Genomic DNA, 12797 nt, shown 5'->3' on the forward strand with positions numbered 1-12797 from the left:
TCACAGCCTTAAGAATCTATTAAGTTTTGTCTAAGCTTTTTGTCTAAGTTTCCTTGTGTGATGAAAAGTCCATGAGGATTAGTAAATGTCTGTGTGGTCTATTAGGCAGATGACTAGCTGCAGTGAGTAATGCTGTGTGCTGCCAGCTGAGAGCTTGGCTCGGTTTTATCCAGAGCTCCAGTGGACTCCTCCAGCTTAACATCTGTGTCTCCAACAGGGCACAGAGCGATGAGCCCCCACTGATGGAAAAGATCAGTCAGTCGGATGAGGCTTTCAGCAGCTGGCCCACAGGAAGACATTGCACCGTGCTCACAGAGACACTGAGACCATCTCATGAATATTATGTATTATGTAGGCTTACTGAGGGAAAAGTGTTAGCACCCAGTTTCACTTTGATGAAAGATCATGCCTTCCAGGGAGAGTGGATCCAAAAAGAAAAGATTTACGTACGGCAGAAAAACCGCAATGCCTTTTTGTTCCTCTAATTCTGTTAATTGTCGCAGGTAAAGATTAAGTGCTCTTGTCCTTTTAATTCAGCATCAAATCATGTAGCAATGCCTCTTTCTCTTTATGTCGGTCTGTCTCTCTGTAACTTTCTCTTTTCTCTCTCTGTCTCTCTTTCACCGTGTCTCTGGTGGAGAGGAGGATTGAGTTGTCATGTAGCTCTAATAGGCAGCACAGGGAATCATTAGTCTAGCTCAGCTCTCTGACTGATGGGCATTTCACTCCAATCATCAGAGCGCACTCACACGGCCGCCACTATTGACACGGTGTCAGAGCTGAGAGGGGATGGCTTAATCAGGCGCGACACTCTCAGCATTGATTTGACAAGCGGCCGTAATGACCTTCTTGTTTTTGTAAAGGATCACTGTTTATCTGGGCTGGCACTGATGTGCCGAACGTGCCGCATCGTCATGGAAACTGTTATCCGGACATAGCCGGGCCTCTGGAGGGCAAAAGGGAGTGAAGGGGGCCACACTGTTGCCACGGCAATAGCTCCACCTACCTTAAGTAATGTCTGTTCAATATAGTCCTGTTTCCTTATGTCAGTCAGTGTGCAGATCCTTAAACATTCAGATTTCTGCAGAAGAGCTGCAGGAATTAATTCTCAAAGTTGACACAGTAATAACAAATCCTGTCCAACATATTGATTGACAAAAGTTAGAAAGTTAGAATAATAGAAAGCCGAGCAGAAAATAGTTTTGGATTTCTGAATTTATTGACTTACCAAATGGGCCATAAGGCCTTTTCTGTTCATGCAGAATAATGCCTAAGCACTGCCATGTGGTTCAGCGTCTGCGCTCTGCTACCTCACTCTGCTGTCAGTGCCTGATTTGAAGGACATGCTCAGAATGTATTCCTACCTTATTTACAGTCTTGTATTTGACAACACCTCACCTTGTTTGTGTTTGACCTTAATTCAGAAGAAGCAGGTTATTTTATGGCCGTAAACATGCCTTTACTTAAGCTGTGCCCGCCAGGTTATTTACAAAAAGAGCTGAGGATGAGGCTGCTGTCAGCGTGTCAGGATAATCAGCTACCCACTCCTCCTCCTCCTCCTCCTCCTCCTCCCTCTCACACTCTCTCTCTCTCTCTCTCTCTCTCTCTCTCTCTCTCTCACACACACACACACACACACACACACACACACACACACACACACACACACACACACACACACACCCATAGTGCATGTGTCAGACACTAAATATTATTGGCATGCTGACAGGTCTGAAGCCACAGCTCACTGTGTAAAATCGTTAATAAGCAGCATGATGGGGCCACTTCATCCCAAGGTGAGAATCTAGAACCCTGTTTTCATTCACAATTATCCAGAGGACACGACAAAGGGTCCGTTGTGAGATGATTTCAGCCTGATCGCTGTTGTGTTTTGTCTCAGATGTGAGAGAGAGAGAGAAGGAGACACAACAGTGAGGAGAAATGAATTGTCCATAAAATCTTTTAGCCCAGGAGTTAATGCTCTACAGACAACTGCTCATTGTGCAAAATTTTGTTTGGTAAAAACACAAGCTAGTAAGAGTTGTGTAACACATCTAACAAAAGTTTTTGTTTTTTTTAAATATTTGCATTGTTTATCACTGGATAGTGTATATACCTGAATTAATATGGTGTCACACTCTATGTTGGTGGTGTGCTTGTGTTTTATCAGGAGCGACTGAGAGACTGAGTCTTGCATGGTTACTTTTGGTAAACATACTGCCAAGTTAAATGGTTGATCAATCAATTTCACTGAAATCGATCTGAATCAGTTCTGCCTGTGTGAACACAGAGGGAGCCACTTTATCGCAAATCAATCATTCTGAAAACATCTCACAAAGGGGCCAGTTCTTACTAACAAGCCATCAATTTAAGCCGGTTGGGTGCCACCTTTATCAGGCTACAAATCAGAAGTGCAACCAACATCTGCTCTACTTCCACCTCTCTTTATTGCAGCCTGTTTCGAGGGTCAAGCTCATTTTCATAGCTGGAGGCAACACGGCACGCTATTTGCACATATGAGCCCCATCTGTGATTATGGCCCCAGTGTCAAATTTTACATCCACTTCCATAATTATTGACACCCTTGTCTTATATGAAGAATAATAATACTAAATATAATTCACCTAAACAGGAGATATGTGCTTCAAATAGAATAAAAAAAATATTTTAATGTTTTCTTTCTAATAAGCTGATCATTTGCAAAAATAAACACAGTACCCACAATAACCTAATACTACACTTCTTTGAATTCTTAATAAATGCATTCTTAATAAATTTGGGATAGATAGATTAATTTAATAATGAAATATGTGGGGTTTTTTTTTTTTTTTACCATTTGAATATATATAAAGTTCATGCATGAAATAAATTAGTTCCTGGTATCACTTTTATACAATATATATATATATATATATATATATATATATATATATATATATATATATATATATATATATATATATATATATCCCCTTTTTTTTCTCAGCTTAGTCTTATATGATGGGGATCACAACAATAACATATTAGAATGACTGCATTAATCTAAAGATGTGGTTAGAATTACAGTGTAATCTGAACCAGAGCTGCTGTTACAGAGTATTGAAACAATTAATCTGACTAATTGATTAAAGAGCTCTGAGGTATAAGCATGGTTACACAATCAGTGGTCAGTTACAGTAAAACTTGCTTTCAGCAACCTCAAAAAATGACAGTCCTTAGAACACAAATACATCCATTTTAATTTGAGAAAATACAAAAAGAAACATGTACAATTTATGTACAAACTTTTTGTACAAGACAGTATGTTTATCAGCAGGTTATATTTGACAGAGTCAGGTAGATCAACTCAGCACCATCAAGTTCTCCATTTCTCCATTAGCCAAAACAGTTCAAACTCCTTTTTCCTGTAATGAACAGCCAAATAATTAAATGGAAACTGAATGTTCTGACTTTATTAAAATGAAAATTAAAAAAAAAAAATAGCAGTTTCAGCTTAGGTTTTAACTTTCAGTTAAGACTTAATTCCCTTAAAGCACATTATTCAATACAGTTTGTAACGTTGTATTGACAGACAATTTTTATAGTAGAATAATAGTCTGAAATAACACTCTTTAACAAGTGGACAGATGATCATACAGACACATTAAACCGCATGTAGTTAACAGCATCATTCAGTCAGTGTGGTTTTTTTTTATGAAGTTATATGTGTATCAGTAGAGTCTGGCTCTCTAGCTGAACCTTTGAGCTCTCTTAGATGCCACTTTTCGCTTTAGTGGGTCTTCAGGCGTTCCCCCTTCAGTTGAACTGCAGCACTGCCTGCACTTGCCCTGGCATGGAGGCTTGCATGGCTTGGATGTTCTCCATGCCAGGAATAGATGCCACAAAAATCCTCTTAATGATTTTAACATCTGACTGGATGATGCTGGGTTATAGACAACTTCATGGCACTTTAGACAGACTGATATGTAGAGAAGAGTGGTTTCACCTCGCAGCAGGTACACACGTATACACACACACGCACACACACACACACACACACACACACACACACGCAAACACACACACACATACACTGCACTGAGCTGCTGTGGCTCTTGTTGCACACTGGAGAATATAGTCAAGCTGAAGGACAAGCCTTGTTTATCACTTTGTGGACAGACTTTAGCTGTCTAAAGAAAAAAAAAAGAAAGAAAAATCCTAAATCTACTGACAGAGAAAAAAACATTCCTGAAATATACTAATTGCTATATCTGTAAACAAATAGTGATAGTGAGCGTTTTAAACAATGACTTAATTACTATAACATATAATTGCTTAAAAACTGGCAACATGGAATGTAAACGCTGATATTAAAGAAATAACAAACTGAAATTACAGTATGACTCTGAAATTAGCTTCTCTCAAAAACATTCAATCCTTCGTCCTACACCATACTTTAGCTTTACATCACACTGCATGAGTTTCATTACAGGAAAAGAATCTTGGACAAAGCCTCTAAAAATGACTCCAGTATATTTTGATTTATGATTCGTTTTAGGTCTAAATCCTTTTTTTTTCCTCCCCAGACTAGAATGTATGTTATTTAAAAATCCAATTTTACATAGAGTTTACTCACATTTTATTTTAAAGAATCTACTTGCTACAAAGTGTAACATCCATGTATTCACAATTCAAAATCACTTGAGGACAGAGCCTAGTGGGCTGCATCAGGATCAAACTACACCCAGTGGACAAACATTAAAGCTGAGATCCTTGTTCTTCAAAAAAATAAAATGTGGCCTATAAATGGGCAGAATTTACACGACATAATTCGACACTAAGCGTTATCATATTTTTTCCTCAGTAGTAAAATTGCTATGTTTTTTCTTCTATCTAGCATTAGATGATGATTAGCTCACTGACTGTCTGTGCCATTTCAAACACAGTTTTAAGTGTATTACAGTTTCTGCACATGAAAATATTTCAGCATGTTACTTTATTTCCTGAGACCTAATTTAGGTCAATATCAGTGTTAACGATCAATTCTACCCTGAGAAAGAGAGAGTAGATGCAAGCCATTGGCAATGACCCATTCTCATGCACATGTTCACCATCTAATTTTCACTTTCAGCTTGGAATTATACTACAGTTTACATCTAATTACGGTATCGATAGTTTATCTCAGCCCAGAAAAATGAGTAATAGAATATTTTAATTGATATAACTAGGTCCTTCAAAGCAGCTCAAGTATGGAGTATTAAAGTTCTCTCCCAGAAAAGCAGACGGAGAACTGAAGCTGGAACTTTGCGACTGTCTCCTGTAGCATGAGATGGTCAGTACACTTGTCCTTTTAAAAGCATGATATGTTCTGTTGGACAACAAACTTAACTGGTGTGTACTGAAGCCTTGTTAATATCTATTTAAGATCATTTTAGAAATAAATTCTTTGATATGTATAAAAATAAGTACAAAATGATTATGCTTATGTGGATAAAAAATAACTATGTACGTACAGTATGTATAAATCTGACAGAACACTTCAAGCAAAAATCTGCTTAACATATGTATTATTACACTTCCCACATGAAGGCTCAGCACACCACCGTGTTCCAGTGTGAAGTGTAGTGCAGTCGACACAACACACTGTCCGACATTCTCTTTACGTGATAATGACAGACGTGATTGAGCTTTGCTTGTTGTGTAGATTTTTTTCGATTCTTGTAATATAAAGGCATCATGTTTGGTCACAGAGAACATCCAAGCATGTCTCTGCCTCTGTGCCAACGATGTGACAGGCAGTGCCATCAGTCAGAAGGAGGAACCATGAATGCCCACTTTTCGCAATATGTGGCATTTAACACAACATTTCAAGATTCTTCTTTAATTCAAAATCAGACAAGATGTTTAAATATGATTTGAAAGCTCGACCACAGTGGCATTATCACTTTGTGAGTGTAGTGTGTAAACCACAACATAGTATTCCTTTCCTGTAGCTTTTCCAAACGACGCATTATGAGCCTTGATTATACACTTTTAACAACCGCAGCAACACACCAGCAGTCAAGCATGATGGAAAGACATCAACAAAAGTAGTGCATATCCTGATAATGTATTGCCAATTTAGTAGGGCTACGCTGGAGATGACCTCTTGCATTATTACATGAACATGATAAGTACATTCTTGTACATGATGGCCTTCACTGTTTATGTGGATGGAAATGAAATCAGATTCCTGCTTTGCAAGTCCAGGTTGTGTGCATCGTTTACTAAACTGAAAACTTCTCCACACAAAGCAGGACCCTTAAGCAACTCTTATCACCCTTAATAGTAACTTGTTGTAAGCGAGCCACTCTACAGTCAGCCAGCAAGTTTACTCACTGTGCTGTGAATTCAGAAACGTTCACGTTCAGATTCCGGTCTCAAGTTTTTCCACCATTATTATTTAGTGCAAAAAGAAGCAGATGAGCGTGCATGTATGTGTGTAGTGGGGCTAAAGCGACACTTCAGATGAGGTTCTTTGGGTAATGTTAACAAGCTGAAAGACTGTGACCCTCATCCTAGATAACACAAAGCCTTCTGCACAGAGTCAGGTCACTACAGACACAAAATATTGCAATGAATTACAGGAAGTACTTCTTTACTGTTTTAACATAATTTTAAAAAGTGCTAGAGGGCTGTACAATCCTTATTTGATTGTCATGTACATCACTATGTATACATTTATAAATTAAATGTTTCCAAAAGCATGGAAGTAACATTAAAGGTATACACATAGGAGGTCCCTTCTAGTTTCCATTATCACAAAAAAAAAAAAACCTTTGAGGTGTAAAATGTCAGTGAATCGCTATTATCATCACTGTTTCCACATCACCGCTCATCTTTTACATCAGGATGCTCCAACCCGTCAAAAGCCTGGGATTCAGCATTCATCTTCAACTTCTCTGATCGGTGGAATCAGGCTGCTAGTGGATTTGTACTGATTGACTTGATTGGCCATGTGAGTGCTCATGGGCTTGATTTGAATGTTCCTTGGGTAGGCATTTTCTGGTTCATCTGTAAACCATTTCTTTTCTGTGAGACAACCAGGCAGAAGAGAGGCAGGGGAAGATGGAAAAGGACAGTATTAATAGAGTAGAATGAAATACTCTGACAGTTGAATGCAGCTCAGTATAAAACACAAACCCTCTATTTATCGTGAAAGGATAAATAGCATTCAACATCCATAGAAAGAAATACAGGTTTTAAGACGACTAACTCTATTTTCTCTCATGATAATACAGTATAAAAATGTATGTAAAAGCTCTAAGCACATTCAGGACCATAGTGTAGACTAAAAGAATAAGGGACATCATGCTGTGTTCCTGTGTTCATTATCACGGTGGCATCAAGTCTGAACTCTGAACATTTTACACTCTAACTTGGTCAAATCTGGGAAATGAGACAGCATGCCAAATTACAGAGGACTTAAGCCATGTGTGGGATGAATTTCTGTCTTCATCCCACAGGCACCGTCATTCCCTAGCACTCATTTCTAACTCCGAATGTAACGTGAAACTCGCTGCAGGCTCAAGAGTGTCAGCCAGCGCAGGCCTGCAGGCTACAGTGTCACAGCACAGGCTTTTGATGTGGTGGAGTTGCGCCTGCGGTGGTGCAACGAGTCAGCCACCTTGCTCTATTCCCCTGAGTTCACTACTGATATTGGCACTCATATCGCCCTGAGACATCCCTCGGCATGGCAAGAGTTAAGAGAGCCAATTTCTCAGGTACTGGGCTTCTCATCATGTTTCCTTTCTTACATTTTGATGAAACTTCTGCCAAGACGAAACGTTTAGCACTTATTTTCCTTGGTTTGGATGAAAAAGTTATGATCGAACCAATTCAAATTCTGGCAAAATCTGGCAATTAATTACATAATGTGGACGAACTAACGAATAATCAGCCTGATTAAAACACACAGAACTTGAACAGAATTAGATCAGCAAAGAAAGCAAATCTGAGAATACATACATACATGAAGAGAAACGCAATCAATACGAAAGTCATACTGTATATAGATCAATTTCATCAGATGAACTCAGGTATAGAGGTAAAAATTAGAGGACGATGATCAACCGCATGCAATGCTTGGGTGATCCTAAGCATGACAAGAGTTAAGCAGTTGCATTAGCCAGTTGCTTTCGACCTGAAAGCAACAGTGAAATGTAGGCATGACTTCCTTTGAAAATAAAATCAACAGCCCCTCTCATTACAGCGCTCCACAAAGGACATGATTAAAATATCTCACAACAGGTGCTGTATCATGCAGAATCTTTAACTTGCATACCTTGGCTCATTCTATTCATCCTTGTTGCACTTTAGAAAAAGAAGTGGTCTAAGTAAGTTTTACAGTTCTCAAGGTGAGAAACACGTCTAAAACACGGTAACTGACATGACCATATCCTTTATGTTAGGCTAATGTTAAACACCTTCAGTCAGACTTCAGAGGTGTTCAGAGCTTTAAAACAATTTGCACTTTCATTTAACTAAAATGCATTTCATGTTTATGTTACACTTTATCTAATGAACAACAACATCTGAAATAACAAAGGTTAGTAAAAAAAAAAAAAAAAGGCTTGCTAACATCCCTCTCCTAGCCTAAAGTCCTAGCATATATCTGCCTCTTTGTAAGGCTCCAGAATTGCCAAATAATCTTGTTCCAAAACAGTTGTAAATACACAGTTTACTAGAGGAAATGCACTTAAACATCAAGTAACACCTTGCAGTTGCAATGTCTTGAGGGTTATTTTGAACCCTGCAGAGTTATTTCGTTAGATCTGAATAGTTTGACATAACTCTGTAGGGCAGTCACTTTGGAATATGCTGTATGTCCATTTCGCTTCCATTACACTTTTACTAAATCAACCGAACTCTTGCACCTGCAAGGATATGAGGACATTTTGGATCTCAGGATTGGATCAAATTCAAACAGACTCTCTTAGCAACACTACATCCGAGCTAACATATTCAGAACTACAGAAAACACAGCTAACAAACACTAAAACATGGACATGCAATTGCAGCCCTCACACATACAGTACAGTACATAGACATATGAAAATGACACCAGGTAATGAACTTTCTACTCCTGTACCATTTTATTATAAACAGACATAAGGACTTAGGTCATGTCAGAAGATGGCATAGCCATAAAAGCCTACACCACTCAAACAAACAAACAAACACAAAAGAAGTATTTGTATATACTTTATATACAAATATCTATGCACAATCACACAACCAGATGACTATTCACTGACTCAAAACATCACACAAAACAGGTATTTATTATAGTTCTATATATACTTTGTAGCCAACTAACAATATAGTTGTGTGAATTAAACGAATGTTATAATTACAGAATCTACACACAATTGTGATAGTGAAAGCTTTCACACTGCGCTGGCATTTTACTGCATGTTTATAATGAAACAGCCAATCACAGGCCTGTGCTGCTATGGTCCAGAGATATAAGTGTGTCTGAAATGAAGCAATGAAATAATGAGTCCAGTGTGAGCTTAGAGCAAACATCACATGCACATCATCACAGAGCAAATGCACAAACACCACAAGCAGATTTGGGTAGGAACACAAACATTACACCTTATGTATGACAAGAGCTCACAAAAAGCAATCAACAAGCACACACAGAACACAGACACACGGTATATAGAGAGGTACAGGCTCTTACTTGTGTTTTTCGCGGCTTTCGCGGGTCTTGCTGCTGCGGTTGGGCCGGTTGGTGGTAGGGATTGAGTGAACTGAGGAGCTCTTCTTGCTGGATGAGTGGGAGGAATGGGAGGAATGGGACAGGCTGGTTCGCGACTGACCTGCGTTGTGGTCAAACTGCATCAGGCAGAAGATCAGGTCTGTGGGAACAAGCTCGAACTCATAGGGTGGGTTGGTGATGACATACCTGTAAATGTATAGACACATCTAAATCAAAGGAACAATTCAATTCGAATATAATTTAAATGATATCCTTTTCTAACATGGCTAATGAATGTCGAAGAGAACAATTAAACGATTCCATGCTCAATGCATTGACTGCTGTAGCAGCCGTTATACTGAATACATGTAGTGACTGTACATCTCGCTGACAACCTCAGAATGGGTGTTTGGAGTAAATTTAGACGTTGAGGACAGCTCACCTTTTTGTGCACTGGCTCGGTGCACTTAGGTGTGCATCTCTTAATCTATAGATTCCAAAGCACAGCATGTTGTAGGTTTTTAATGCTTTACAAAACAAGTCCCCATAACAGCCACCATCCTAAAGGAGAGAAATTAACAAATTGTAATGATTTATGATTGGGGCAGAATAGAATAAAATAATTCAAAGATGTAATATTACTGTAAGTAACTTTAAACTGTAAATGTCATTCGCAACAATAATGATCAATGTTATTAAACTGTTAATGATTGAGCAGGAGACAGTTTGATATAGCTTTATTTAGCTCATACATAGCTCATGCTGACACACTCTCTCTATCTCTCTGGACCTGCTCTGCATGTGCAGAATATTTGGTTTGATTTAGCGGGCAGCAGAGGCGTCAGACAGGGGAGCATGTGTGTTTGGGAAAGTGACAAAAGCTGTCAGCTCTTCTTAAGCATTCACTTACCCCCAAGTCTGCAAAAGGGCCATCGTAGAGGGCGAGCTGTGCCACGCGACACCTGTCCCTGTTAGCTAGCGTCTGTGGCGTGCTATATCCTCCACGCAAAGCATTCTCCTCGGCCAACAGTGCCTCAAGCTCCGGCGTAGCCCCTCCTGTCACCAGCGTCCGGATCAGCGTCAGGATATTATCGTTGAAGTACGTCTGCAGAGATGAGGTAAAGGATACGGACAGCTGCACCATTAGAGTCACCATGGAAGACAGCAGAGATTTTGGAGCCATTCTGGGCCTTGTTATCTAGACCCTGAGCTGTCTCTTCACATTGCTCTCCTCACGACGGGAAGAGACACAGCAATGCAATTAAGCCAGCTGTTGTTGTTGTTTTCCCTCCTCTTCAACATTCATTTGATATCACCAGCCATGCTTAACAGGAGAGTGCATCACACAGAATCAGTGGAAATCTGCTTGTTATCAATTATCATTACTGGATATAATTATCTTTCTGGATCTCCCAATTCATTCAGTGAATGAACTCCTCAGCATTGAGGACTTAAGACTACTTGTCAACACAGGGGATTACATGGTCATCATGATCAGCCAAATATACATTCTAATAATACATTTAGAAATAGTTTTGAAAAACAAATCAGTACACAAAATCTCATGTTATGTGAGGTTTGGTCTGTGGTTTGATTTACATTTTTCTGCATCTTTCTTTTTTCACAGTCCACGTACAGTACATACCTGTACATGTGACACATTAATGCATGGTGCTAACAACACACTGTGGTGAGAGGCACCCTGTGTATCTGTGTGTATGTATGAGAGAGGAGTCGGCCTGAGAGGCAGCAGGAGGTAGAACTCAGACGGTGTATGGAGTGACACCTTTCCAGGCCTCTGACAGCACCATTCAGCTGAATGATAGATGAGAGCTGTCTATTAGCCAGCTTCACCTTTGTCCAGAGTGGAACACACTTGAAGGCTGCTTTGTTCTAACTTCACTCAAAGTGAAAGGCACTAGAATTAAGCCATCATGCGTAAAGTGCGGGTGGGGGGAGTGGGGGTTGTCGTAGCGATGGTTGTAGGTAAAGGAAAAATTAAGAGAAATAAAGATGGAGAAAGCGAGGGAGAAAAAGAGAAGCCGCGTCTCTCCCACTCTAACCAAGATGACATTGTTTGGAGATTAAAGCTTTTGGACGCATATACTGTAAGCCCACCTGTGTGCCACTGAGTGTCATTAAAAAGAACCTGAGCACTTATCTTGTTTCAAAAAATTGAATAAGAAATTGAATAAGCCTCTTGAAAGTTCATTTCATGACATATTATTTGTGGAGTCTGGGTAACAACTTTCCTTTTGATGTCACTACAGGTGACAGGCTGATCTATGTGGCATTTTATTTACAAACCTCTGCCGAACGGTAACGCTCAAGCACTACATCTCAACAGAGCAGAGCTTTTTATTTTACAATTTTTCTGAGGAATAGATTCAGCAGATCAGTGGACACCATCATAGAATTCTAAGAGAACCATGTTCAAACCACCAGTATGCTATTTAAATGCACAAAGAGTATTCAATAAAAATACAAATGTACTTTTAGAAAATATACAAATGCCTGTATATGACACACAAGAAATATTATAATTTACAAAACTATGTTAAAGTCATTCATTCGTTCATTCAATCCTGAAAACCCCTTTATCCTGATCAGGGGTCTTGTGCATGGAAGATATAAATACTGTGATAAATTGTTACAACATAAACATAAATCGTGCAGGAAATATGACTGTGAATGATCAACAGTAAACTCACAGCGCTCATAAGAGAGTCGAGCACACTGATGGCAAAAGCTGTCCCACAGGCAAAGGGTTGGGTGAGATACAGCTCTGTATCCGGGTCATCATCATCATCTTGGTCCAGGAACTGAACATTTGAATCATTCACTGTGAAAAAGAAGAACAAAATTTAGAGATCAGACAGAAAGGAAAGAATCGATGAGTTTTAAACACTAGAATATCTAAAGTGCATCTGTATAAAATAATGGTTTTAATAAAAACCTGGGACATTGGACTGCTCTAAAGTCAGTACTGAGGAAGACTGCATCTGTTAATTATTACATATTTATACATATTATACATATTACATACATATTCCATATTAATAAAATAAATAAA

The 12797-nt window shown here is 39.0% G+C and overlaps 1 protein-coding gene across 24 annotated transcripts in view; it reads right to left on the reverse strand.

The window, feature by feature from the left end:
- Positions 1 to 3093: 3093 nt before the first annotated feature.
- The window catches only part of kcnma1a (potassium large conductance calcium-activated channel, subfamily M, alpha member 1a), a 130497-nt gene continuing 120793 nt past the window's right edge, over positions 3094 to 12797 (reverse strand). For 7 of the 24 annotated variants that reach the window (XM_047812588.1, XM_027142002.2, XM_047812584.1 and 4 more), the window contains 5 exons: positions 12436 to 12566; positions 10635 to 10829; positions 10167 to 10285; positions 9707 to 9931; positions 6886 to 7050 (listed from right to left, as the gene is read on the reverse strand). In XM_047812588.1, coding sequence (XP_047668544.1) covers positions 7029 to 7050; positions 9707 to 9931; positions 10167 to 10285; positions 10635 to 10829; positions 12436 to 12566 — 692 coding nt within the window. In that variant the 3' untranslated portion in view covers positions 6886 to 7028. Of the gene's footprint in view, positions 7051 to 8302; positions 8332 to 9706; positions 9932 to 10166; positions 10286 to 10634; positions 10830 to 12435; positions 12567 to 12797 lie in introns of all 24 variants that reach the window. The other 17 variants (XM_047812580.1, XM_027141992.2, XM_027141990.2 and 14 more) reach the window with 9 other exon arrangements.

This window comes from Tachysurus fulvidraco, chromosome 4 (genome assembly GCF_022655615.1).
Source record: "Tachysurus fulvidraco isolate hzauxx_2018 chromosome 4, HZAU_PFXX_2.0, whole genome shotgun sequence".
Lineage (NCBI taxonomy): Eukaryota > Metazoa > Chordata > Actinopteri > Siluriformes > Bagridae > Tachysurus > Tachysurus fulvidraco.